Raw genomic sequence first — 25,108 nt, 5'->3', positions numbered from 1 at the left:
GCCCTTAGACCAAAATTTTAGACAACATGATGCCAGAATAAATGACAGAGTTTTTCCAACACTTATTTCAGGGTGTCTACAGGTAAAATGAATGCTTTTAAGAACCGTTCAAGACACTTTTTAACCAAATTTAGGACAGATTTTTGTACAAGTCATGTTTTACTTATTTAAGCATTGTAGGCAAGTAGTATATATGTGGTCTTGTACAGAGGTAAGTGTTATGTGGGAATATGGTTATTGGAGTAAGTTAAGTTAATCTACATTCTGACAACAGGCAAGTGCAAGTATGAGATAAAATGACAGCATTACAGTTTTTTAAAAGATTTGTAACATTAGAAATGTGGACTTTTACGTAGAAAGGCTTCACTCAGTTTCACAAAAAGAAATTCAAAAATGGATAAATGAAATTAGACAAAATGTTTAATGATGTTTAACATTTAATGTTTAACGATTATTTTCACTGTCGACTAATCTGTCGATTATTTCTTCAATTAGTCGACTAATCATTTTATCGAAAAATGTGTTAACATGTTGAAAAATGTCGGTCTGTCTCTCCCAAACCCCAAAATTATGTCATCTAATGTCTTGTTTCATACTTACACCAAAGGGTTTTAGTTCACCGTCATGGGAGAGTGTGTAAAGCTGCCAATATTTGAACCTAAGAAGCTGCAATAAGAGTATTTTGCGGTACTTTTATAGTACTTTTCTATGAAAAATGACTCAAACCGATTAGTCGACTACTAAAATAGTCACCGATTATTTTAATAGTCGATTAGTCATCGATTAGTCGACTAATCGTTGCAGCCCTAGTAGCAGTCTAGTCAAGACTATGTAATGACTTTTAAGGCCTTATTGTTGTAACATTAACATTTTAAGACTTTTTACGGACCTGGACCTGAGTAAGACATAGGTGCAGCCCCTTTTCACAGCACCTAAGCCGGAGACATGTTTTGCTCTTACTACCTACTAAAATTAAAAGTTCATTGCCCCTTGAAAGGCTGTATTTGCATTATTACACTATAATGTTAATCATTACATCAGTGGCATAAACTACTCCTAAAATGACAATAATATTGTTTATTACAATTGTTTCTGGGACAATCTATCGTCCATCAAGACGTAACTGTGGCAGGCTGAGCTACCAGTCAGTCAGCCATCAGGTTTTGATTTCCAAAAACAAAGAGCAATTCTTGTCTGCACTGAAAGTCATTTATCTCAGTCACAAAGGGGGAATTTCAATGAATCACGCTGTAATAAACTGAGTCCTCTGACTGTATTGTTGCTCTGCAAAATCTGAATTTAGCCAAAAAAGGTGACAAAGGTCCAGACAGATAAAGTAATTCACAGTCTGCTGATGTGAGCCTGGTGTGAGCCCATGACCTGCAGTCCTTCCTGTCCCTCCTGCACCTTCAGCTCTGGGGAACATTTAGCTGGAGCTCTGTACACATCAGTAACAGTTTACGTCCTTTGTTCATTTCCAACAGCGACGCTTTAAGTACTTTCAGGCTTTGCTATACTGTGAGACCAATAATGCTTTGTGTTCCTCCCTCTCCACTTACCACATGGTCTTTGAACCTCACTTCCATTTCCCACTGGGATGTCTACGCTCAACAAAAACACCTGTGGCCTCCGGTGCTCAGTGAACAGCCAGCTCTTTATATTCCATACGGCAACACCAAAGGCAAAAACACAAATCACAGATCCCCACTCCAGTTACTTCCACCTCAGATCAGCTTTGTGAGGATGGTGGCTGCTCTCCAGAAGCAACCTGATCTCCTCCTGGTGAAATTATTTGTAATACGAGCAGCTGTGGTGTTTCTGTCTCTGTCAGAAGGGAGAGTAGAAAGAAAGAAACATGTAGGAGCGACCTCACCTGGAGTGCTCCTCCCCCACCAGACCTTTGCCCACTCTCAGTCACTCTCCAGTGCCCTTTAACATATGCGGTCGTAAGGTGGAGCTGCACTGCCTCATACAGAAACCCCCATGCACAGATATCACAGCAGTGAAGTATCTTAAATGTGACAGGTAGTGTAATCACAGCGAGGAGAGTCTACAGCGATGAATATGAGCCAGCTTCAGATATTGACATTAGAAATACAAGCGTACACAGAAAGAAGCAACAGGCAAATCTGATCAGCTGTTGACCCACTGAACCACATTTTTTCCTACACAATAAAACTACACACTGTGCCTCTGCTTATTCCAACCATCAACTGGAATTACACTGAATTTTGCAATGCAACACTCACGTCTCATGCAAAACTACAAACACATGCCCTTACAATCCATCATGCCGTATTTTCAACGCTGCAAATTATATGTATTTTCATCCAGTCAATAAAATGTAACATAATGACAATCATTAATAACAGCATTGATAAGCAGCCAAGAACTGGAGTGTTTATGATGAGGCTGACGGAGGGGTGGGCCAGGTTCATGGCAGATAGCTCGTTCTTCTGTTATCAGTGTATACGTTAGCAGATATGCAGTGACTGCAGTCCGTACTTTAAATGTATATTTTACCTTTTTAAGCTTAAAGTGATAGTTTGGATTGTTTGAAGCGGGGTTGTATGAGGCACTTATCCATAATCAGAGTATTATCTACAGTAGGTGTCGGTCGGCTCGCCCCCAGTTTGGAGAAGCAGACAAGAGTACTGCCACGTAAACTAAGCAATGTACTGCTGTGGATGGGGCCAACAGCAAAACGAATTTTAGCCACCTAAAAAAACGAAAGCAGTTTAAGTGTACGCTAGATTTAGAATATTTTTCAACTCTCAACAATGCTCTCAGACAGCCCTTTTCAACAGGGAATTAAAGCAGTTAGACCCATGTGTGTTCTCTTCAAAGCTAACAGACTCCATTGACAAAAACAGTAATTTTATTTTGCAGAAGACAGTCAGGTTAGTTTTAGGGCTGCAACTAATGATTATTTTCATTGTCAACTAATCTGTTGATTATTTCTTCGATTAGTCGGCTAATCATTTTATCAAAAATTGTGTTAAAATGTTGAAAAACATCAGTCTGTCTCTCCCAAACTCCAAAATTATGTCATCTAATGTCTCGTTTCATACCCACACCAAAGGGTTTTAGTTCACCGTCATGGGAGAGTGTGTAAAGCTGCCAATATTTGAATGTAAGAAGCTGCAGTAAGAGTATTTTGGAGTACTTTTATAGTACTTTTCTATGAAAAATGACTCAAACTGATTAGTCGACTACTAAAATAGTCACTGATTATTTCAATAGTCGATTAGTCACCGATTAGTCGACTAAGTGTTGCAGCCCTAGTTAGTTTGTTTGCGTTTTTGTTTGACTTCTGTGTTTTTTTTTTACCCTTTGCAACCTAAGCTAGGGGGCTTGATTTCTTTCAAAAACACAGGAAGAAGGAAATCAGAAATTTACCAAGAAATCGCCAAAGAAATAAGAAGAAATAAGTAAAAAGTTACAGAAAATTACCTGAAAATAAGCAAAAAAGAAGAGTAAAAAATGCTGATGACCTGAAAAAAAACCTGCAAAATATTAATATACTGTATTTTACAATTTTTTAGATATATTCTATAATATCAAATAATAATAATTAATACAGTTTTTCAAAAGAAGTCAGACCAATTTGCAGACCTTTACAAGGTTTAAGTGCTTTTGAAAGATGTCTCAACGCAGCACAAGAAAACTGATGTTGATTTTAAAAGGATTAAAGAGTCAGTTTGGATTCACCAGAGTCACACAATAACACAAACTAACAGATCGAGGCAGTGTTAGACCAGCAACTCTGTGTTCTGCAAAATAAAATTACTGTTTTCGTCAATGGAGTCTGGTGGCTTTGAAGAAAGCTTCGATAATGGTTTCAGTTGGAAAGGTTGTCTGATGGCAAGGTAAAGCGGTGAAATTAATCTTAATATCGCATACACTTAAACTGATATTAATTTCTTTTATGTGGCTAAAATACGTTTTTATGCTGCCCCTGTCCACAGCAGTGCATTATTTAGCTTCTGTGGCAGTACTGCTGTCTGCTTCTCCAAACTGGGGGCGAGCTGACCGACACCTACTGTAGATAATACACTGACTACTGACTAACTGGTGTTATTAGTATTACACATTTATATAAAAAAATTAATTTGAGAAGATACATCATCATCAATTTCTTTGAACTCAATGGTATTGCATTATAATCTTTTGTAATGCAGTCAATAAGCTAAAAGCATTTGGTAGTTTTACTTCTATAAACCAGTGCCTTTCTATACTTAATCTGACTAATTAACGACTTGTCTCATGTGGACATCAATTAAAACTTCTGGATCTTAACTAAAATGAAAAGGCCATTTATAATGATGCACCTGCCCAATGATCTGTGGGTGGTGACAACGTTTAAAATACGAGGACTTTAACATCACTGTTCCTGTAACTAAAACTGCAAACTGATTTATTGCACAACAAATAAATTAGGATACACAAACATGGCCTGTAACAGCACACACAGCACTGGCTCACATTTAGAGGTTGAATAGAGGTTAATGCTACAGTACTATCCATCCACTTACAGGCACCACCAGCAGCGGAGGTGGAGGCTCCGGGGGCATAGAGCCAAAGTGCTTGAGTAGTTTCATTCGCTGTGTCAGATTCATGATGATAACACTGTTGTTGCCTTCTTCCAATTAAATAAAAACACCTGCTGGTCTGACCATGTAGTGTGTCACTGCCTCACACGGACACTGATGAAGTCCCCAGGACACAAACAATCCACAGAGAGACGCCACAGAAAAGTACTCAGTTTACAAAATGAAAAAAAGCCAGTGACAAATTGACATTCCTCTGCCTCCAACAGATACGTCCGATATGTCCGTCACTTCAGATTTATGATCTGTATCCTCAGTTATTTCCTTTCTGACGGGTTCATAGAGTCAAACAGGTCCACTTGCTCCCACTGTCAGTGGTATGTGTGTGTCTTGGTTAACTTCTTTCCCACAGCAGGTCCCAGGCTGTTGGCTGAGTTTCAGTCTGCTGGGTGCTATGGTTACGCCGGGGGAATGAGAGCACTGGGCTGTTAATAATTGACAGGCTGTTTGCTACACTATAGGTCTGCTTGCCCTGAGTAAAGTTTCCTGGGTTCCTACACAGGCCCTGTGGTGTTTCAGGAACAGGAAATGACACTGAGGCAACCCAGAGCTCTGATGGCATCTTTCCTTTATGGCTGACATTTGCGCACGCCCCAGAGCGTGGGTGTGCTGCTGCGGTGTATTTCTGTTTGACTCTGGTTATCAGTGCCCCGCTCAGTCAGGAGTCATAGTGACTCGTATCCGATGTGTCTACCAGGAGGGAGCAGAAAGAGGCGGAGTGTGTGTGTGTGTGTGCACTTGAGGAGTGCTCAAGAACTGGTAACAATATTATCAGCTTAACAAACCCTAAACTGGGGAACATCCATCACAGATCGGTTTCTGTCTGGCTGATTGAAACTAAGTGGTAGAATAACAGATGCAGCATCCTTGGCTCAGGCTCAGCCAGGTGGAACAGCTGGCCTCTGGTCAGCCGGGGCACCACCGCTGAATTATTAACACTGAGGAAAACAGAGAGCAGCCACTGTTACTAAAACAAACACTTAGCTAAGGTGTGCCCCCTCGAGTAGGTAAATAATCACTCATTCCTGTGTCACGTCTTTTCAGCAGTTCTGTGTTTCTGTCATTTTAAGCTTCAGCCACTCCTGTGTGCCTCCCAACATGCAAACTACCGACTCAACTCCAGAGCACCTTGTTGTTCCACCTCACACAGAGGCCTACTTTTACTCTGACACATAACTGGAATTCTTCAACCGTGCATCATGCAAACAAGCTGCTCTGATAAATATTAATGACTGAGACAAACATAAAGCCTTGTGCAGACGTCAGCGTAAAGCTGTTGGTGGTTGGCGAGGAACAGCAAAGCTTCCCTGTTTTAAGTATAGCAATTTGAAAGACAAATACTCCAGAGGTTTACAGAGCAGAGTGGCTGTAATTACACAGGCCGGGGCTTTGTAGCTTCCACTTACAGTGGAGTTGCTCATGGTATGTACTGTCAACAGTGTTTAAGCACTGCAAACACCCACTTTATAGCTACCCGGAGTCCCGTACAGATGTCTTCCCTTGGGTTATGGAAATACACGAACATTAAGGGGAAGTGACCCGTGTGTTTGCTGTTTGTTAATATTAAAGCGACTGAACTGTGAAATGTAAAACAATAACATAAAGCTACCTGGAGGTTAATGGAGTGTGTTGTTCACAGTCTCAAACATACGACCTCAGTCTGTCAGCTGCTGAACGCTTGTTTGATATCAATAGAAATAAATTAGCGGTGATGTATATTGATTAGAGGTGATGAATACTATGAGGCGATTCACTTTGTTGAAGGTCAGGGGCCGGTTGCACAAAGCACCTTAAGCAAAAATTCCCTTTAAATTTGAGTTAAGGTTTCCTTAAAATAAATCGGTTGCACAAAGCATCCTTAAGTCTTCTCCTTAAGATTTCTTTTCTCCTTATCTCAGTCTTATACTTAAGGAATCGATTAAAGTTTGTTAACCCATTGCACAGAGGACCTTAGCAACCAAAGTAAGGAAAAAAACATAAGGCACCTCAGACTGAGGATAACGAAGCCGTCCTGAGAAGAGTGTTCCATGACTGAGAGTACCAGATGGGCACCCTTAGTGATGAGCAATTGATTTTGCAATACAAGTGTGAGATTTGAAGTTGGATCACTAAACTTTCCGAAGCTGAATTCTTCCAGACCCATTACAATAAATGATGGTTCTGCGGTTTTATGCAACGGGATCTTTCCGATCAGTTACTGGCGAGGTATTTCATGTACACACAGAGTCAACAGTGTGCCGTGTTGTTCATCACGTATAAAAGTAAAATACTCTAGAAACTTTTGACCTTCAAACATGTCAAACATGACATGTTCAATATGAGAGAGCCGGTTAAGGTAAAATGGGATTATCATGTTTGTTTCCTTTTTTTAATGGTTAACTCAATCTGTCAGTTCAGTCATTAATTCATTAAAACATTAACTTAACCTAACTACTCATTAAAAATGATTACCCATTTTTTTTTTTTTTTTTTTTACCATGCTTTCCCTGTTGTTTTGCTTTCTGTTTCCTTGGTGCAATATTGATGACTAAGTCTGGACTTTTGTGGCTGACATGGAATCTCTATGTCTTCTTTAATATTTTTTTTAAAGGGGCAAAAATATTAAAAATATCTGTAATATGACAAGGTGGCACATAGTAGCATGAGTCATGATATTGGGGCATCTGGCAGCCTAAAAACATGCTGGTTTCACTTCATAAAAATGTCCCATTTTACCTGAATGCATCGAGTACTCTCCCAAATCTCTCTCCCATAAAAAGTGATGTGTATTGTGAAAACATTTTTATAAGTCAAACAGTTAATAAAATGCAACATACTACAACCATTTTTGTTATGCCCTTTTGATAGATAGATAGATAGATAGATAGATAGATAGATGACTTCTTATATATGTTCCAACTGGTTCTTGGGACCCTTAAATCGACACCCAGATGGGAGCAGCTCAAACCTTATTACCAAAGTGAGAATATCAACATGCCACATGTCTTAACTTTACAAGTTCTTGGGACAAGTAACGTTCTGACTCTTTGCTCTGTCCATTCTAGTTAATACAGACCAATTAAAATAACTGTTTCATGCAAAGCACATTTGTTGCAACAACATAATAACATGTTTGATGATTGGCTGCAAAAGTTAAAAGATCCCAAGACGTAAAACCGTATTCGTCCCATTTTACCTGATGTCTCAAATCACCTAACTTCACTCTAGGGTTGCTGCGATATACCGGTCTCAAGGTAGGCTATATCGTGATATAAAAGTTGACAGTCAACACACTGTGTCCATTTCAATTACGCCCCAAAACTATGGAACACACTACCCGTAGATATCAGGGAAGCTAGCTGGATAAATATTTTTAAAAGAAAGCTAAAAACTTATCTGTTCACTTTAGCCTTCAGCTAGCTCTGACTTTCCTGATACATGTCTGAAACTCTTTCTATTTACACTTCAAGCTGCTGTAACTTATTTAATATTATTTGATTTTATGATTTATAGTTTTACAACTCTATGATTTTATGAATCAGTTAATCCATGTTTTAAACTGTTTTAAATGCCCTTTTATATTGAACTGCCCTGTTTGTTTTATGTCCATTATGTCTACTTTCATGTGAAGCACTCTGGCCTTACTATAAAGCACTGTGTGCTGCACTTTGACGTTAAATCTCTCCTTTATTTTAGTAATTGTGTAAGAGAAGACTTTTTACACATAGTTCCATTAACAAAATGGTTTCAAGTTTCAATTATAGGAATGAAACATTTATTCAACCAACAACAAACCTTCTGTTTTCAGTTCTTTAAGGTTAATTCTGACTGATAATAATATAATTTCTGTAACACCATGAGACTATGCTATTTCCTGAGATGGGTTTTGTACCATGGAAACCTCATGGTGCACCCCTGCTTCACTATTTTTCATCCAGTCTATCCACAAAAAACACACAGCTCTCTTCAGGGAGAGAAAGATTCATCTAGAGCCAAAATCTGGGAGTCAAATCTTGAAACACCAAAGGGAACTTTCCACAACAAGGCAGCCATCCTTAATCAGTCTAGACCATCAGTGGAGACTCTGTTAGGAGTCAAGGTAAAGGAAGACGCAGCTGTTTGGGAATGCAAAGTCGAAACTATTGTGAAACACTGAGACAGGCAGGTAGAAACCTGCCATCTGTGGCAGAACCAGTAAGGTGAGGGAGAGTGCAGCTGACAGTCATCTCTCACACACACACACACACACACACACACATATAAATAATATGTTTTTAACAAACCACACACCATGAGCACAACCACAGCTGACTTTCAGGCCTGTAACTGTCCTCAGTTACTCACGATGAAGGATATTTTATGAAGCTATCAGGCTGTTAGTCCTGCAAATATCCATATGCTAAATCTTAGCTAGCTAGCTCCGTGGCTAACATTAGCAGCCATTTTGGGTCTAATTTATACATAAATATACTAAATTATCTTTAAAGTTAGTTCAGTAAAATGTTCAACATGTTAAAATGTTTCTTTCTAACCTCTCCCCCTCCTCGTCAGACTGATGATGTGGGCTGACAGCCATGCTTCACCTGTGTATGTACAAGCAGTGAAGCTAACGTACCTGTTCACTTCCGCCCTGTAGAGTTTGTCTCACGCGACTTGTCCAAGTTTTACAAACGAAAAACAACAACTCCTGAAATCTTCTTTAAAGTCTGGCTTCTTGTTCGCGGTGACTGCTCCTGTACTTTGAAAACTTTCTCCTAAATCTTCCTGGGCACAGGTGAAGAGGAGGAGTCCCAGGCTCCACGTACAGGTGAGTTTCACGACGTCATCACGCGAGTGCCGCGTCGCGGACAGGAAGTTGGTGCTCCTCATAAATAAATCCTCCACCCAGTTTTGGTTCAGATAAGAGATGCCTGAAAACAAATACACAGGGTGCAGTGGAGGAATAAATACTCTATATAAATTCAATTTTAACTTCTTGTACTTTACTTATTATTTTATATTTATAAATATATATATTTATATTAGTTTAATTTCATGCCACTTTCTACTTTGACTCCACTACTCTTCAGAGGGAAATATTGCACCTTTTAATCCACTACAGTTTTTTAGTAGCTTAAGTTATAAATTACTTTACGAATTAGGATTTTTGCACCCAAAACTTAGGCTATCAAAATGTACAAGTGTAGCTGAAACTATTGGTTGGCTGACTGGTTGATAATAAAATAAAATAAAACAATTAAATCAAATTACATTAAATTACATTAAATTAAAAACAAAAACAAAATAAAATGAAAACATTTGCAACTAATGTGAGGGTCATTTAACTAATTTTTCAAGCAGGTTGGCTGACTGGTTGATAGTGAAATAGAAAAAAATAAATTAAATTAAATTGAAATAAAATAAAATAATTGAATCAAATAAATTAAATTACATTAAATCAAAAACAAACTATTTTGAGGATCATTTAATTAATTTTGCAAGCAAAAAAAAAATCCTGGTTCCAGCTTCTTAAATAGGTTATTAGTATTCTCTGGGTTTTTTCCCTTTTAATTATAATGAGTGATTACATTTATTTTAATTTTTCTACACCGTACTTTTACTTTTAATACTATAAGCAGATTTTCCTGATCGTACTTTGTACACGCTGTTAGACTACTTAAGTAATATTTTCGATGCAGGAGTTTTACTTGTAACTCGTGCTTGAGTGTTTGTTAGTGTAGCGTTAATTTTTTCACTCAAGTAAAGCATCTGAATACTTCCTGCACCACTGAACTAATATACACATGGATTTTTTGCCGATAACCAATACTGATACTGATATATCCACTTCCTTCCCCACCTAATTTTAGTGATCATCAAATCTCATCTGTAGTGGAATTAACATCATATTATACATGTATACTCTCATCATGATGGCCCACCAGCAGATAGAGACATGAAATACAATACTTTTCACTGTATGTAATATTCAGTCATTGTGCAAAGCAGAAAAAGCATGTTGGCTGATTCCAGTATTTCATTTTAAAGCTGATACTGGCTGATACAGATGACGTGCTGATACTATCATGTATCCCTAACACAGGATGTTTCTCAAGCAAGGCTGGGCATTTTTTAATTTGAAAACAGGAAAAGTACAATGGTTAGCCTGAACTTAACAAATGCTACCATAAAGCTGATAACGTTTGCTGAAGTTTACTTCATTATATTGCATATTGCCCCTGGCTTTATTGTAATATGATGGGAACTTGGAGATATGAATACATTTTTTACAAAAGGCACCAGAGAAATGTTAAATCTTTAGTGTAAGTGTGAAAATGTTATGAATCAGGGGTGTCAAAGATACCACCTGTCGGCCAGAACCAGCCCACCAAAGGGTCAGATCCAGCCAACTGGATGACTTTGCACGGGGTGGCAGTAGCTCAGTCCATAGGGACTTGGTTTGGGAACTTTAGGGTCACTGGCTCAAGTCCTCGAATGGAGCATAGGCTGGAGCTGGCACTGCTGAGGCATCCCAAAGCAAGGCACCAGACTCCCCACTGCCCGGAGTGCCTGTTTAAGGCAGCCCCCTGACTCTGACATCCCTCCACTTAATGTAAAGGGCTTGGTTGAGCATGTGTGTGTATGTTGGTCCTGGGTATGTATATGACAACAGTGAAAAAATTAATTACCCCCTCAAGGATTAATAAAATACATATTCTTCTTCTTCTACAGTGTTACATTTGTGAAAGCCAAGAGGCGCCAGGTTTTAGGAGCAAGTTAAAACAATATTGGTGAAATCCTGTTGCTATTGATCCCTGGAGGGAAACTCACAGGCTACCCAGCAATATATAAAGTAAATAAAATTAGCCTCACCTTGACTCACTACAACATTAAAGTGATATAAACATTACTGCACAAATGATTAAGATCCAGTAACTTGTATTATTCTGAAATGTGTCATTCATTCTAATGAGTACCTTTACTTCTGGTACTGAAGTATATTTTGTTGCTAATATTTTTCTAATAAGTTTCTCTTCAAGTATTTATACTTTTACTTGAGTTAAAGATCTGAGTACTTGTTCCCCCACTGCACCAATACACACATTCCTTAAAGGCCCCTCATCCTGCTTCCCCCCATCGCCCCCAAACACGTCTCTGTCAAGACACGTTCAAAGTCAAGATTTTCTTCAGTGTTTTGACTGCAGCAAGGAAAATTAATGACAGTCCTTCACACAGGAGCTTTAGCTCATGAGGCCTCAGGGTCTGTTTCAGTAGGCATGTTCGATAACTCACCCACGACTGTGAGACGTTTATCAAATGATATCCAGGTGTAGTGTGATACTGATACTGGAGTAACAGTTCTGCCTTCACTTTTTGTTTCATAACTTCAGTTTATTTTCTATGTTACGTGTTTAAATGTGACACACGCTGCCTCAGTAAACCTGTGCAGGAAAGAATGTGACGACCCCAAAGAACAAAAGACTCCGTTTCAGCAATCTTCAAGTTTTTATTTGTTTACAAAGTTAAGATTGCAATTTCATATAGTCCTTCCTTTAATGAGTAGAAAACCTTTTTAAAGAATTAGTCGAAAGGCACAAATTTTACAATATATACATTTGGATCTAAATTATAAATATATAGAAAACAAAAGCACAACCCAGAATAAAAGTGCTGAACACAGTTTCTTTTTTTTTTTTTTAGAGAAAAAATATGCTTTGTTTAAAAATACATACAATCAGTAGCATGTTTTTTGTTTTTTTTCTGTTAGCAATAAATTATGTTGAGAGTGATAACATGTATGTAATATGCAAACGGTGGAGAAACAAAAAAAAAAAAGATGGTTACAGTATACACAGAGCTATCCATTAAAGATCCGAGAAAACAACAGGCTTGCAACGCTCAATCATAACCAACGACAGAACAGTAACTTGATTATGCCATTCTTAGTGCAAAATGATAATAATAAAACGATAAAAGGCCTAACTACACTATGACTACAAATTAAAACAAAAAGCTTTTTCTTCCTAGAAATGCGGTCCATATCCCTCAAATGCATAAAGCTTTATTTGTTTGACTATAAAACAAAATCGAAGGCAAATCTTTTGCAGACTGGTGTCTGGGAATGTGCCCGATGAGGAATATTCAAAGCAAAATTAATGATTGTACCAGAAAACAAGCTATACTAAGAAGCTGCAAATAAAAATAAAAGAAGCGTGTACAAGAATCGGAGATACTTTGTGTCTAAACTAGAACATGTGTTACACTGAGGGAGGGGCGGGCTTGGACAGATGCATTGCACATAGAAGTATAACTCAGGTGCGAATCGACTCGAAACATCTGTCAGCTTTAACATGAATGAACACAACTGAAAACAGAAAAAAATAATGTTCCTTAAAAAAGAAACAGCCTTTGATCTTTGCCCTAAGAAGGCATAAACATTACGAATCACCGACATGTTCACAAGGACAAACAATAAACCCATCACATTAAGTCTAAAACATAAATACAGCAAGAGTCACAGCACAGTTAAGAACAAAATAGCACATGTACTGGTTAGTTTCACCACTGTTAGAAGGAGAAATGATATATTTCTGCTAACGCCCCGCCGTTACACCTCTTGTAGGTTTCTTCCTGAGATTGATAAAAAGATCTGATATCTTAGAGCCAGTAACTTTAGGGGTGCCCGTGGAATACTTTGGTATCTCTCTGCGAACTGGAGGCCTGACAAAAGGTCTACGAGTCAGAGAAACGATTTTTATTTGAGAAACAAACTGAAATGAGCAGAAATAAATCCAGACGCTGTACAGCAGTACAGAACAGTGCAATCTTATTTGGTGGCAGGTTATAATAGAATTTGTCTTATAGTAATCTTGAAAACTAGAAACTTCCCTGACCAAACATTTCGTCGACTACTCTAATAAGCAGGATAACATATCTAAAATCTAAATATCCCTTAAATATAAATAACAATAACTTTTATAATAACGATGACTAAAACATCAAGAACGCATTGCGCTCGTCCCGTGAAAACTTACTATACAAAGGTTGTATGCATTGTTGTATCTTGTTTAACTAAAGACTATGAAGCACAGACAGAAATAAGAAGATTCATACCATGCAAAGGTAACGACAAAGCTTTGCCTGTTGAGCGTAAACAGTACGTAGGCATTTTCTGTTTCACAACAAGTGTAGAATATGGTTTTATTGCTTCTAGATCACTTGAAACCGAGATTTTGTCACGAACTCACTACAGTGCATCGTTTTCACACAAAGATGACCGGATCTCACAGGTTTTTAAATATCATACACAGTGAACATCACACGTTCGCACGTTTCAAGTGTTTTTACGTCTGAAATGGAAACAAATTTAAAGGTCCATCGTGAGGGATTTCGGGACGTCTGTAATATTCATATCTGTGTTTTCATTCTTTTATAATCACCTGACCATAAGAGTTGTGTTTTTGTTTCATTTCACTGCTAAATCTTGCACGCTGGACCTTTAATGAGACATCTGCGTCCTTTTTCTTTTCAGACCTCACGGCGATAAAAACTTGAAATTCTTCGTCATCCACTGAAACTTAAAAACTAATTTCCATACGTTTGTTGGTCAAAATGACACAAAAAAAACCAACAACAAAGCACTCGAGACTTTCCTGAGAAATTCAAAATCAGATAAAACCAGGAGTCACATCACTAAATGCTTACCAAAAAAAAAAAAAAAAAAAAAGGGTGAGAATTTTTTTTGGACACAATTTTTTTTTTTATCCGCACTGCTTGATAATCTGTGCCATGCTGACCATGTAGCACATTGTCGCATCAACAGGCAGGGACAGACAGACACAGAAAAAAAAAGGGACACCACTCTTGTTTTGGGAGCAGCTACACAGACAATCATACGAGCACATACAGGCTTAATGGAGGCTTCTTCCTGAAACCAACCACCAGCATAGTGTAACACAAACGACGACTGACTGACTGACTGACTGACTGACTGACTGACTAAAGGGGCTAAAAGTTAAATACAAATATACCATATTTAAATTAAAATGAAAACCAACGCTCAAGAGTACAAATCTATACATTAGGCTACACAGATTTTTTAAACACTGCATTGAAAGATTTCTCCAAAGGCACTGTTTGCAACAGCAGACTGCTCTTCCTCTCCCTTTTTCCTCACACTAGTGTTCATACAAACCGGGAGAGAAACAAGAGGGAGCGCGCAGAAGAAAAAAAATAAATGAGGCATTTCATGGCTAATCAGCTAAAAAGATTTCATCTGTTGTTTTTCTCATCTTCCAGTTCGATGCGATCTTTTGTTTCACTCAAACCAAGCCTTGCATACAGCCTTGTTTTAGTCAAGACAAACGGCCATGAAGCGGAGTAACAGTAAAGCAAAGTCTAAAAGATGCGGTTTCAACTGGTGAAAGGCATTTAGAGCTTCCAGCAACTTCACCAATCATACCTCGTAAAATCAGCAGCGGGAGGTTCGTTAGATTTCCACACCTTGATGAGTGAGCTTTTGTTTTGACAGCTCATATGTTCAATAAAATACAGTTTGTTTTTTCACTTCTTGTTTTTTGTGTTGTTGTTTTGTTTTTACAGCTGCCGTTGGTTGTGGAGGACACACTTTGGTGCAGAAATCTGATATTGACGGAGCCCGCTAACACAGCCTCAAGCAGGTGAATGCTACAGGTGGATAAAGAGAAGGGTGAGCCGAGTGCAGGACAGGCAGTGACGTGACTATAGGCCCTGAGGGGAGAGGGAGTAGGTCCGAGGGTGCGATCGTAAGACAGCAGCAAACAAGACACAATCTGCTTTAAAAGACGAAAAAAAAAAAAAAAAAAACTTAAAGAAAAGTCCAGACGAGCCGTCGCTGTTTAAGCTCTTACTCTTGCGGCCGGTACTTAATGACAGACTTGCGGTCCGGCCCCTGCAGCATGCTGTTCAGAGCCTCGCGAACGTCAAGAGCGCCGGAGTGGCCGTTGGGTAGGGATAGAGAGTCTGGCTGGGGGAGGAGATAGTTGGAAGAGAAGTGAGGGGAGGAGTTGGAAAACAAAGAGGAGGATGAGGACGGGCTGGAGAAGAGAGAGGAGGAGGAGGATGTCGGGATGAGGGCAGATGCAGGCAGGAGGCCGGTGTGTGAAACCAGGTTGTTTGAGGCGGATGACGCGGAGGAAGAGCAGGAGGAGGTAGAGGATGAAGGGCTGGCTTTCTGTGTGGGCATCTGTGGAGACAGGGGCAAGTCAAGTAAATCTAATAAGTCTTGGTGGTTATTGGCGAGCAGGTTGTGGTTCTGCTGCTGCTGCTGTAGCAAAAGAGGCTGCTGTATTTGGGCACTCGGTGCAGTCTGAGAGATCAGAGACTCCAGATTAAAGTCATCTCCGAACGCTGCAGAGTGTCCCGCCAGACTGTCCAGATTCAGTCCGCCCTCCGTGGTGTCCGGCGAGGGCGACGGTGAGCTCACAGTCAGGTCCAAGATCTCGTCCAGGGGATTCTTGGAAGACAAGTTGGGAGACAGTGTGGTCTGATGGAGTGGAAGTGACGGGCTCTTCAGCTGTGGGAAAGCGGACAAAAAGGACTGGGGGTAAAACTGGGAGTAATTGGAGCGGATGTTAACCGTGTTGGGGACGGCGCCCTGGTTGGCGGGGGTGGAATTGTTGCTCCAGCTGTTAAGGGTCCTTTGCTGCGTTTGAGTGGGGTTTCTCTGTAAGGACGACAGGGGTCGATTCTGGGAGGGCGGCTGTAAAGCGGACTGGGCTTGCAGTCTCTGCAGCTGAGAGACGGCCCCAGTTTGTGTCCTTTGCAGAGCGTTTTGGTTCAGTTTCTGTTTGAAGATCTGACTCTGGGCCAGAGACTGAGCCAGGGACTGGGTGAGCATGGGTTTAGGGTTGAACAGATTCTCTAGGAGGTGTTTGTTCTCCTGCTCCATTTTGCGCATGCGCTCCTCGGCTAGCCGCTGCTCCACGGCCTGCTGCTCCCTCTCCTTCCGTCTCCTCTTTACCTCCTCGTCCATTAGCAACAGCTCCTCCCGCACACGGGCCACGCAGTTCTCTGGGATCTTGATGCCTGGGGGAGAGGAAGAGTACAGTCATGTCAGAGTTACCAGTGAGGTAAATACTAAAAGACTGTTGACTAAACACTCGGACACTGTGTATTTTTCTGTGTGTAGCGCATAGAAATAAAGACCAGACACTGAATAAACAGCGAGTATCCTCACATTGTTGAGTTAACATTCATGTCAAGCTGTATTGCAACATGTTATGTTTCGTAAATGTCAGTTACGGTCAATGTCGCACTCATTAAAGTTCACAAGAGATAAATATGGAATGTGAGTGACAATTTCATTTCCTCAATCTGTCATATAGAAGTGTCAGCACTTTATCAACATTGTATTATAACATCCAAACAACCCTGTGACGTCTGGGAATGCAAGTTCATATTCTAGGACTTCTCCTTTACCACTTTTTCCAGAATATCCCCACCAGTGTAGAGTGTGAGACACCAGTTAAAATGTGCACTGTTAGTAAAGTATATCAGAGGGGATGTACTGACCAACTTGCTTGTTATGCTGTTTGGTTTTAAGGCGGACGATCTGCAGGATGCTGGAGCTGGTGATGTCAGACACCACATCGGAAACACGCTTCCACACACGCAGCAGAGCTCCACACAACATGTGGTACTGACGGAGGCGCATGCCCTGCAGACACTCCTGACCTTCCTCTATTTTCTTACACTTCCCATTCCTGCAGAAAGGACAGGAGAGAAAAAGTCAAATGTTTTATGCAGACAACAAAAGAACCCACAAGTTTCTGTCTCTTCGCCAACTATGCTCCGTCCTCGCATTTTAAACACAGTCCAGTGGTCGGCTGGTGACGAGGGCACATGTGAGACTCGCAGGTTATTTCTTCATGACTAGTTCTCAGGTGATCTGTAAATCCCTGGGAATGGCATCTGACCTGAAAACCACCCTGGCTGAATCCTAATGAGTTCCAGCCTGATTGGATGCATTGAGCCATTAATCCCAGGGGACATTGTGGATTCCGACTTACCAGTTGGCATGGCTACACTTCTTGAAGGAGAAGGTGAACTGGTTCTCCCAGCTGTCTCTGGCTTCCTCTGGAGTCACCTGGAAAAGGGAATGTGCGACACCGAAAATCAGCAAAGAAGTCCACAGTTGGATGCAACACAATTACACAGCTTTAAAAATACATATTTACTGACAAGCAATAAAAAGGTGTCTTTAAAGTCCCCCTCCAGACATGTTTTGTGTATGATTAATATTTGGTTTAACATATTTTTCACACATAAAAAGTTTGTTAAAACTCTGACAAAGGAGCTGGAAGCAGAACTACTATTTCTCCTTCAATGACAAAGTCTGGATCTGGCCTCCGTCTCTTTCACCACTGCTACTGGTGGGAGGCTTCATTTTTCACATTTCAATTCAGTTTGACAGGTATAAGAGCGAAACGTGCATGTTAGTGTTAAACAAAACATCAGAGAGATTGAGCCGTACATGTTTGAGCCTGTCAGACCCACACTCAGATAAGGAGTCTGATAGGCACACAAATCTGCAACTAGGAGATGTATCAGAATGGTAAATGAGGTTAGTATCATTTTTAATAAGGCTAACTGGAAGTGGCCGTCACAGCGCTGGTGTTTGTGAAACATACAATGGTATCTGCTATGATGGGGTTCTTGGTAGATGTTGGAAGGAAGCTCCAGGGTCTGGCCTACACCTACAAACTCGACCATGTTTGCTGTGCTAATGCTAACCCGTTCTCTGTACTTCATGTTTGATCTGTGCTGGATGTTTTGGGTTTCTATGCCGGAGTTGTGTAAAAGTGTGGACATTGCCCCCTTAAGTAGAGTGAAAACACCTTTCTAGTTACAATTTTTGCGCAGATACAAGGCAGTATAATCAAGGACATTTTAGGGGACATATAAGTAAAAAAAAAAGAACATTTTTGTGTGGAGAAGGACTTTAACCTTTGACCAAAAGTTATATCATAGTTTCATCTCGTTTATAATCCTTCACTCTGTCATAGAGAAGAGAACTATTGTGTTCTGTGGGCTTGTGGTAAACGGTTATTAATCATCACCCTGTTGTTCATGTGGAGACGGGAAACAGGTTCAACTTTAACAAACAACATGAATATAAATTAACTTTATACCCCCAATGATATACTCTTTTAATTTTTCTGCCAATCACATTTTTGTCAATGAGTTTTAGAGTCTGTAATATGTTGCCACATTGTTCAGCTCTGAAGTGCCTGGAGTATCGCCTGGTTCAGTACTCCTCAATGGCCACAAGGGGGCATCAGACTCCATATACAGTTTACTTTAAACAGCAATTTCAGATCAGAGGAAAATGACAGTCCTGAAATTCAAACCTTCCCCATCATCAGAAAATGTTTTTATAAATTTAAGACCTTGTTATTCTTTAAAAAACAAACCATAAACTTAAAAGACAACATCTGTGAGAATAAAAGCAAGCTCAAACATGACCTTTGATCAAAGTACAAAATGTTTTTTCCTCTCCACAGTGTGGAGACATTATTCAGTGAACAGACACAGATGTACAGACGCAGTGATGAGCCTAATTGATTCACCACCAGACAACTGAGCCAATTACCTTTCGGTAACGTTGATGCAAGTTGTCCAGACTCTCGGGGTGGGTCTGCTTGCCAATATTCGGCTTGTAGACGATGAAGTTCTTGCCTCTTCCTTGCTCGGCTAGCAGCACACATGGGTGGTTACCTCGCAGCTGTGGAGAGGGAACACAGAGAGTTAATTAAAGTCTTTTCACTGGCGTCCATTATGTTATCACATTTCTATTAGTGAGGTCTGTGTTAAATAGTAAATCATATACATACAGTGCCTCAGGTATAGTTTGCTTACAGTAGCCTGGACTCACCTTCAGGGACAGGTAGAATCCCTCCTCAGGACCGCTGAGCTTCAGTGACCTGTTGTAGGCCTCGTCCCAGGGCATGCCTCTGTCCACACTGATCTACAGGGCAAAAAGCATCAGCGACTAAAGCATGTGCTGTGGAAGAGGAGGAACCAAGCAGCTATGCAACCACACACTGCTGTCCTGAAGGCCGTGTTGAGTTAAGACCACCGAGACTGAGACCAAGTCATGTCCGAAACCAGTGTATCGAGACTGAGACCAGACCAAGACCAAGACCAGACATGTGTGAGTTCCACACTGCATGACACCACTAAATAAATTATAAAATAAACATGCAAACCATAGACGTTCCTCAAATTGATCTAAAAGATTCACATTTCCATAGAAACACCCACAGAAAACAAATGAAGATTCCTGTTCATGCATCTCTTTGCATGCATACTGCATAAATGTGTGTGTATAGGTGTACCATGAGAAATGTCTTGACAAAATAATAATTTCATGTGTTAATTTCCCTTTGTTTTCTTTAGGCGAACAAATATTAACAAAAACTAAGGAGCTGCAGATGTGGTCTTGACCAGTCTTAAATAAAACCCAGAGTCCTCTGTGTCTGAGACCAAAACAAAAAACAGTAAAAATGTGGTCTAGCACGAGAAGAGACAGAGACCTCCAAAAAATGGTCTTGAGAGATTACGACACTGCCTGAAGGTGAGACAGACTTTTGCACAGACCCCCAAAAGTACTTCTTCTAACATTCAAAACACACAGTGAATAAAACTTACGTGTCTACCACAGTCATGCGTGTACCTAACACACTCTCTATACAAATTTGTACTAGCTGTGCAGCATTCTGCCTGACTGCCAACTTTGAAAGTCAAATGCAGCTTAGTCTGCAGACGACAGCTAAAAGCAGAAGATATCGGTAATTATCCTGTTCCCACCTGCCACTGGTGTCTACATAGGCCTCACAGCCCTGGGCTAAGTCTGTGTGATAACAGTCTCACTGCTGGCAAAGTGACATCAATCATCATATAGTGCAGAGGAAGCTACTTGAGTTACAGCTGGGACTGCAGGTTATGTGGAACATTTCGCAGGTCTCTTTGTATGCAAAACCTTGTCACAAAAATCTCCATGAATTCACAGTCACTGGTGTTTGCTACTTAATCTGTGAGGATTGCTCAGCTGCCATTGAACATGAACTTTTAATTGCCCTGGTCTACTGGGAGCCAAAAGGCCCGACTGGATTTAACTCAAAAGACAGAGCACAAGGTTTGCATTTTTTAGGCATCATGTATATTCATAGAATCACTTCTGGTTTGTGATGTGTGACGCCACAATATCAGCACGGGCCTGTAAACGTGCCTGTGCCCACGGGACTGTCTGATGCCCTTCTGGTGGCTGCTACATCCTGCATACTGGCCGCACAGCATTGCTGACGTGTTCTTGGTTTGTGCAACACAATTGTTAATTTGGCTGTAGAGTACCTAAAGATATTATACAACAATATAACAATATACTCTACGTGAGGTTATGAGGTGCCTACCTTATAGAGAACAACCTGTCCATCCTGAGGGTTTCCAACTGTCAGGAAAGTTTCCTGCTTCTCCTCATAGATCTCATCGTTACCTGGGGCAAGGTCTGTCAGAGACACAGGAGAGCCAAAATAATTACTCACATTAGAAGAATAGGAGCCATTTTTCTTTTTAAACGAGTCCCTTAAGGGCCAATCCAGTTTAAGGTTTGTTGACAGTCAATTGAAGAAAGAACTCAAACTGCTCTCGGTGTTTTACAGCCCTTCAGATGCAATGGATTTATAACTAACAATATTATATATAGTGTTGGTCTGTTTTTAAAAAGCCTGTCAATTTATTTCAAGCAGTAAAGCACATTTTAATCTTGTGTTTTTACTGTTAGTGGATGGGTTTGTGTTTCAGATCACAAATTAAACTACATTCAGGTAAAACAATGCCGTGTTTTAAGTCACATAATGACGTCCATACCTAGGATTCCCATGTCATATTTGCCCTCCTTCTTATCCTTCTCGATTAGGTAGTCAAAGTTGTCAGTGAAGTACTGGAAGAGATAGTTCTGCTTGTGGACCTCCAGGCCCAGGATGCGATTCAAGAACTTGGTGATGCTGCAGTCTGAGATAAAGACACAACACAGACCAGTTAATACAGCCGATTGTGTGTCGACAGATGAACAAAGAACACGTTATTACCTGCATGCAATATGCCTGCATGCCTCTTTGGTACTCTACCTTTCTCAGTACTGATCCCAAAGCGAGGCTCCCTACAAAAGATGCCCACATCCATCATTCCAAGTTTCATGTCTGAAAATAAAGAAAAACATTGTTGTGTCACCGATCAATCTCAGTTAACTTTGTGCTGGTGAAGCTGTTCTCCATTTACAGACAGTCAACCAAAGTTCAAACATACCTCTGAAGAACATGGCCTCACCCCCGGGGTAGCCTTTGGGAGGGGGCACCTTGTTCTCTATGTGGCCAAGGATTGCTTTGGTGATTTTATCCAGAGCCTTGGTACCATACTGCAAAAAATGGGACATGTCATTGTCACAGAAGAATTTTCTTACACGGCCCATTGAGCAACTTTGCAATGCAAATCATCAGTTAGAAAAATATCCTGTATACCGCTTTAAGTATGTAGAACCTTAAGAGTTTAAGATAAAGGGATAAAGGTCCTTAACTGCGTGTTTTTTTTTTTAAAGTTTTGATATCATTCTTTAGCTTCCCACTCAAAATGTTCCTTCTTTAAACGTGTCCCCATGTGACCTGATGCAGGTTTCTGTATGATGGTGTTGACAACCTCCTCATGTGGTTTTATCCTCGAAATTTGCTATACTCCTCTGACACCCTAACCGGCAGGGACGCTGAGCAACACACTGCTGTAACACAAACTAACTAACTGATCGAGGCAGTGGAAGACCAGCAACTCCCGTCTTCTATAAAGTAAAATTACTATTGCTGTCAAAGGCATCTGGTGACTCTGAAGACAATGATATAATGGCTTCAAAGGGCTGTCTGACAGCGATGAAAGCGGTGAAAACACTACACTGACTATAGGTAAGTACCTCATACAACCTCATTTAAAAATAATCTAAACTAACCCTTTAGTTATCATAATTATCATTCTTCTTTTGCCCTTTAGCGCAGAGCCATGCTTTGACACTTAAAGGTCAAAATTTTATTTTCAGTAGTTGTTTCATTTGCCTACCTTGTTCTCAAAGTTGTACTTGCTCAGGTCTCTGGATTCTGTGGCTCTTCTGTCTCCGTGAGTTAACGCACCCTGCCAAACAAAAAAAAAAAGGTTAGTAACAGTTTTATTATTAGTATTAGCAGTATTAGAGCCTGCAGAGCAGCATCACAATAATACAGCTGGACAAAGTGACGTGGGATAAACCTGTGCTCACTGTTGATCCTTATAGCAGATAATAGCCCTCTTATTCATCAATTCTACTCTTTAAAACGTATATAAGAGATGGAGTATTTAACATGATTTTTGGGCGTATGTTACTGCATTGAGTTTTTATAATCTGGCCATTTCATATGAAACATGCCATGTTGAATCTCCTCTGCAGGCAACACTTTTAATTACCTGAAAATCTACAACCATGTAAAGCAAATATGTTTAATAGGTCTGATATAACTTTGGTATTTACTAGTGATATGAAAGTACAAGTTAAAGAACCAGTTAAAGAACCGGGGATTTAACCTGTGCTAGTAGTATCGTATGAATGTCAAACTCTTTCAGATGCAGATACATTTACTCTGCATCGTGTGCATAAAGCAGCACCAAGTGAAAGCTTCAATACACAGACACACGCCAGATAGTGTGACTACACAGCCTGGTCTCTGCCCAAGGTATCGAGAGGAAACGCATGAGGTTGAGGTGTGAAGCGAAACTTTTTCAACACCTGCCTACTGACATAATTTTGTGCCTCAATTGACCTTAAAGCTACTTTTAAGTGACAGAGACGCAAGACGAAAATGGATGAAGAACCATAATTTAAACACAGCCCATGTTTGACCTCCATTGCAGGGATGCAAAGGCAATTTCAGAAGAAGAAGTCAATGGCAGAGCAGCCTTGTAACCAGCTGCTGGCTCTGCCCACACAAAAAAAAATGCCTTGAGATACCAAAACAAAGGAATGTCTTTGCCAAATATGACTTCACTGCTGATCTGGAGTCAGCCGGTCGCGAAGGTATTCAGCGACTCTGTTTGTGTGTGTGTGTGCATTTGTGTTGTATCGGGTTCAGGCAGGCATGCAGATGGGATGTGACCTATTCTTGATGCGGATTTACCGAACACGCCTGGCAAACAAATGAAGGACTTTCTGGAACCACCATCCCATGGCACCCTCCTTAACGTTTTCCCAAAAGAACTGTCATGCTGTGTCACTATGGAAATAAATGACTGCGAGTGCTGAAATGCACTGATAATTGTGGAAAATAAACTGAGGGTTATAAATTATCCAGGCAAGTTCCTTTTGCTTTTTTCTGCTTATTCAGTTTTCCATTATTGAGATGGAGAAGGGAAAGACCCCAAGTCTCCTGAGGTTTGTGGAGAGAAGCTGATGTAACTTCAAGCGAGCCGACAACAAAACAGACTCTGTGGAGAGCATCGTGGCCAGGGAATACCCAAGGAAACAGGAAGGACAGAGAGCGAGGGCAGGGTGAGGAGGCAAATGGCAATGAGTCGATGGCAACCCCAGAGCACAACAATCAATAAACACATATCCTCTCTGTTTACAGTGGAACAATTCTTTTCACAAAACAAGATGAAACGGGTGATTTTCCTATGAGACAGTTTTCAATCAGTTAAAAGGAAATAAAAATACTGCGAAATGAAAAGCAAATGCAACACCCACACCCACACAAACACATCTGTAAGGCTTTGATATTTACCAGACTCTCGAGTCTCTTAGCCACAATGGAGGCAAACCGTCTCTCCCCAGCCAACTCTGAGATGAGGAAGATGTACTCTGGGGCCGTCACCTGATTGGACCGATGGGTGCGACCTGGAGAGACAAGGAAAAGATGATAAGACAGAATTAATACAACTGACAGGGTTCCCACGCATTTTTTCCATGACTTTTTAAGGACTCATATTAGTGCTACGTTATGTCAGCAGCCTCAGAAAATAAATGCTGTAATGTTGCATTGCTTGGGAGGTAATCTACAGAGGATTGATATGTTAGGGGTCACAGGGTCACAGGCAATTTAGAGTCACCAATTAACCTGCATGCTTTTGGACTGTGGGAGGAAGCTAGAGCACCCAGAGAAAACCCACACGGGGAGAACAACTACGTACAGAGGGGTTCACCCGTGAGACAACAATGCTAGCCACTGTACCACCGTGCATATACATCCTGTGATATGAAAACAATTTCACACCAACTAATCTCTGGTTTCAACACACTTTATCAGCATCAACAGACAGACAGGCGAAATTCATCTGAACACAGGCTGCTCATTAGAAACAGAAAAGTAAGACGGGGATATTCTTGGAGACACGATAACATCTGCAACATCAAATGAGATCTGATCTGAAGTAAATCTGATATTTACACTCTGATTTCCCCCTCGGGGATCAATACAGTCTTCCTCCTCTTT

General features: G+C 40.4%; 2 protein-coding genes across 8 annotated transcripts in view; both read right to left on the bottom strand.

Moving 5' to 3' along the window:
• The window catches only part of tjp3 (tight junction protein 3), a 39,072-nt gene extending 29,681 nt beyond the window's left edge, over positions 1 to 9,391 (bottom strand). The window contains exon 1 of one of the 4 annotated variants that reach the window (XM_049589060.1): positions 9,205 to 9,391. Coding sequence is in view for 3 of the 4 variants with exons in the window: in XM_049589062.1 (XP_049445019.1) it covers positions 4,536 to 4,619 (84 nt within the window). In the remaining variant the exon portion in view is untranslated. Of the gene's footprint in view, positions 1 to 1,559; positions 1,850 to 4,535; positions 4,964 to 9,204 lie in introns of those variants that run through there. The other 3 variants (XM_049589062.1, XM_049589058.1, XM_049589059.1) reach the window with 3 other exon arrangements.
• A 2,664-nt stretch (positions 9,392 to 12,055) lies between these two features.
• The window catches only part of si:ch73-63e15.2 (protein strawberry notch homolog 2), a 79,138-nt gene continuing 66,085 nt past the window's right edge, over positions 12,056 to 25,108 (bottom strand). For all 4 annotated transcript variants that reach the window (XM_049589053.1, XM_049589054.1, XM_049589056.1 and 1 more), the window contains 11 exons: positions 24,401 to 24,513; positions 22,710 to 22,781; positions 21,915 to 22,023; positions 21,737 to 21,808; positions 21,477 to 21,620; positions 21,020 to 21,114; positions 19,483 to 19,575; positions 19,201 to 19,332; positions 17,618 to 17,694; positions 17,121 to 17,311; positions 12,056 to 16,634 (listed from right to left, as the gene is read on the bottom strand). In XM_049589053.1, the coding sequence (XP_049445010.1) occupies positions 15,454 to 16,634; positions 17,121 to 17,311; positions 17,618 to 17,694; positions 19,201 to 19,332; positions 19,483 to 19,575; positions 21,020 to 21,114; positions 21,477 to 21,620; positions 21,737 to 21,808; positions 21,915 to 22,023; positions 22,710 to 22,781; positions 24,401 to 24,513 (2,279 nt within the window). In that variant the 3' untranslated portion in view covers positions 12,056 to 15,453. The remainder of the gene's footprint in view (positions 16,635 to 17,120; positions 17,312 to 17,617; positions 17,695 to 19,200; positions 19,333 to 19,482; positions 19,576 to 21,019; positions 21,115 to 21,476; positions 21,621 to 21,736; positions 21,809 to 21,914; positions 22,024 to 22,709; positions 22,782 to 24,400; positions 24,514 to 25,108) is intronic.

The sequence above is a fragment of the Epinephelus fuscoguttatus genome, linkage group LG10 (assembly GCF_011397635.1).
Source record: "Epinephelus fuscoguttatus linkage group LG10, E.fuscoguttatus.final_Chr_v1".
Classification (NCBI taxonomy): domain Eukaryota; kingdom Metazoa; phylum Chordata; class Actinopteri; order Perciformes; family Serranidae; genus Epinephelus; species Epinephelus fuscoguttatus.
Note: the sequence above shows the minus strand (reverse complement) of the source record. Positions and strands in the feature narration are given on the sequence as shown.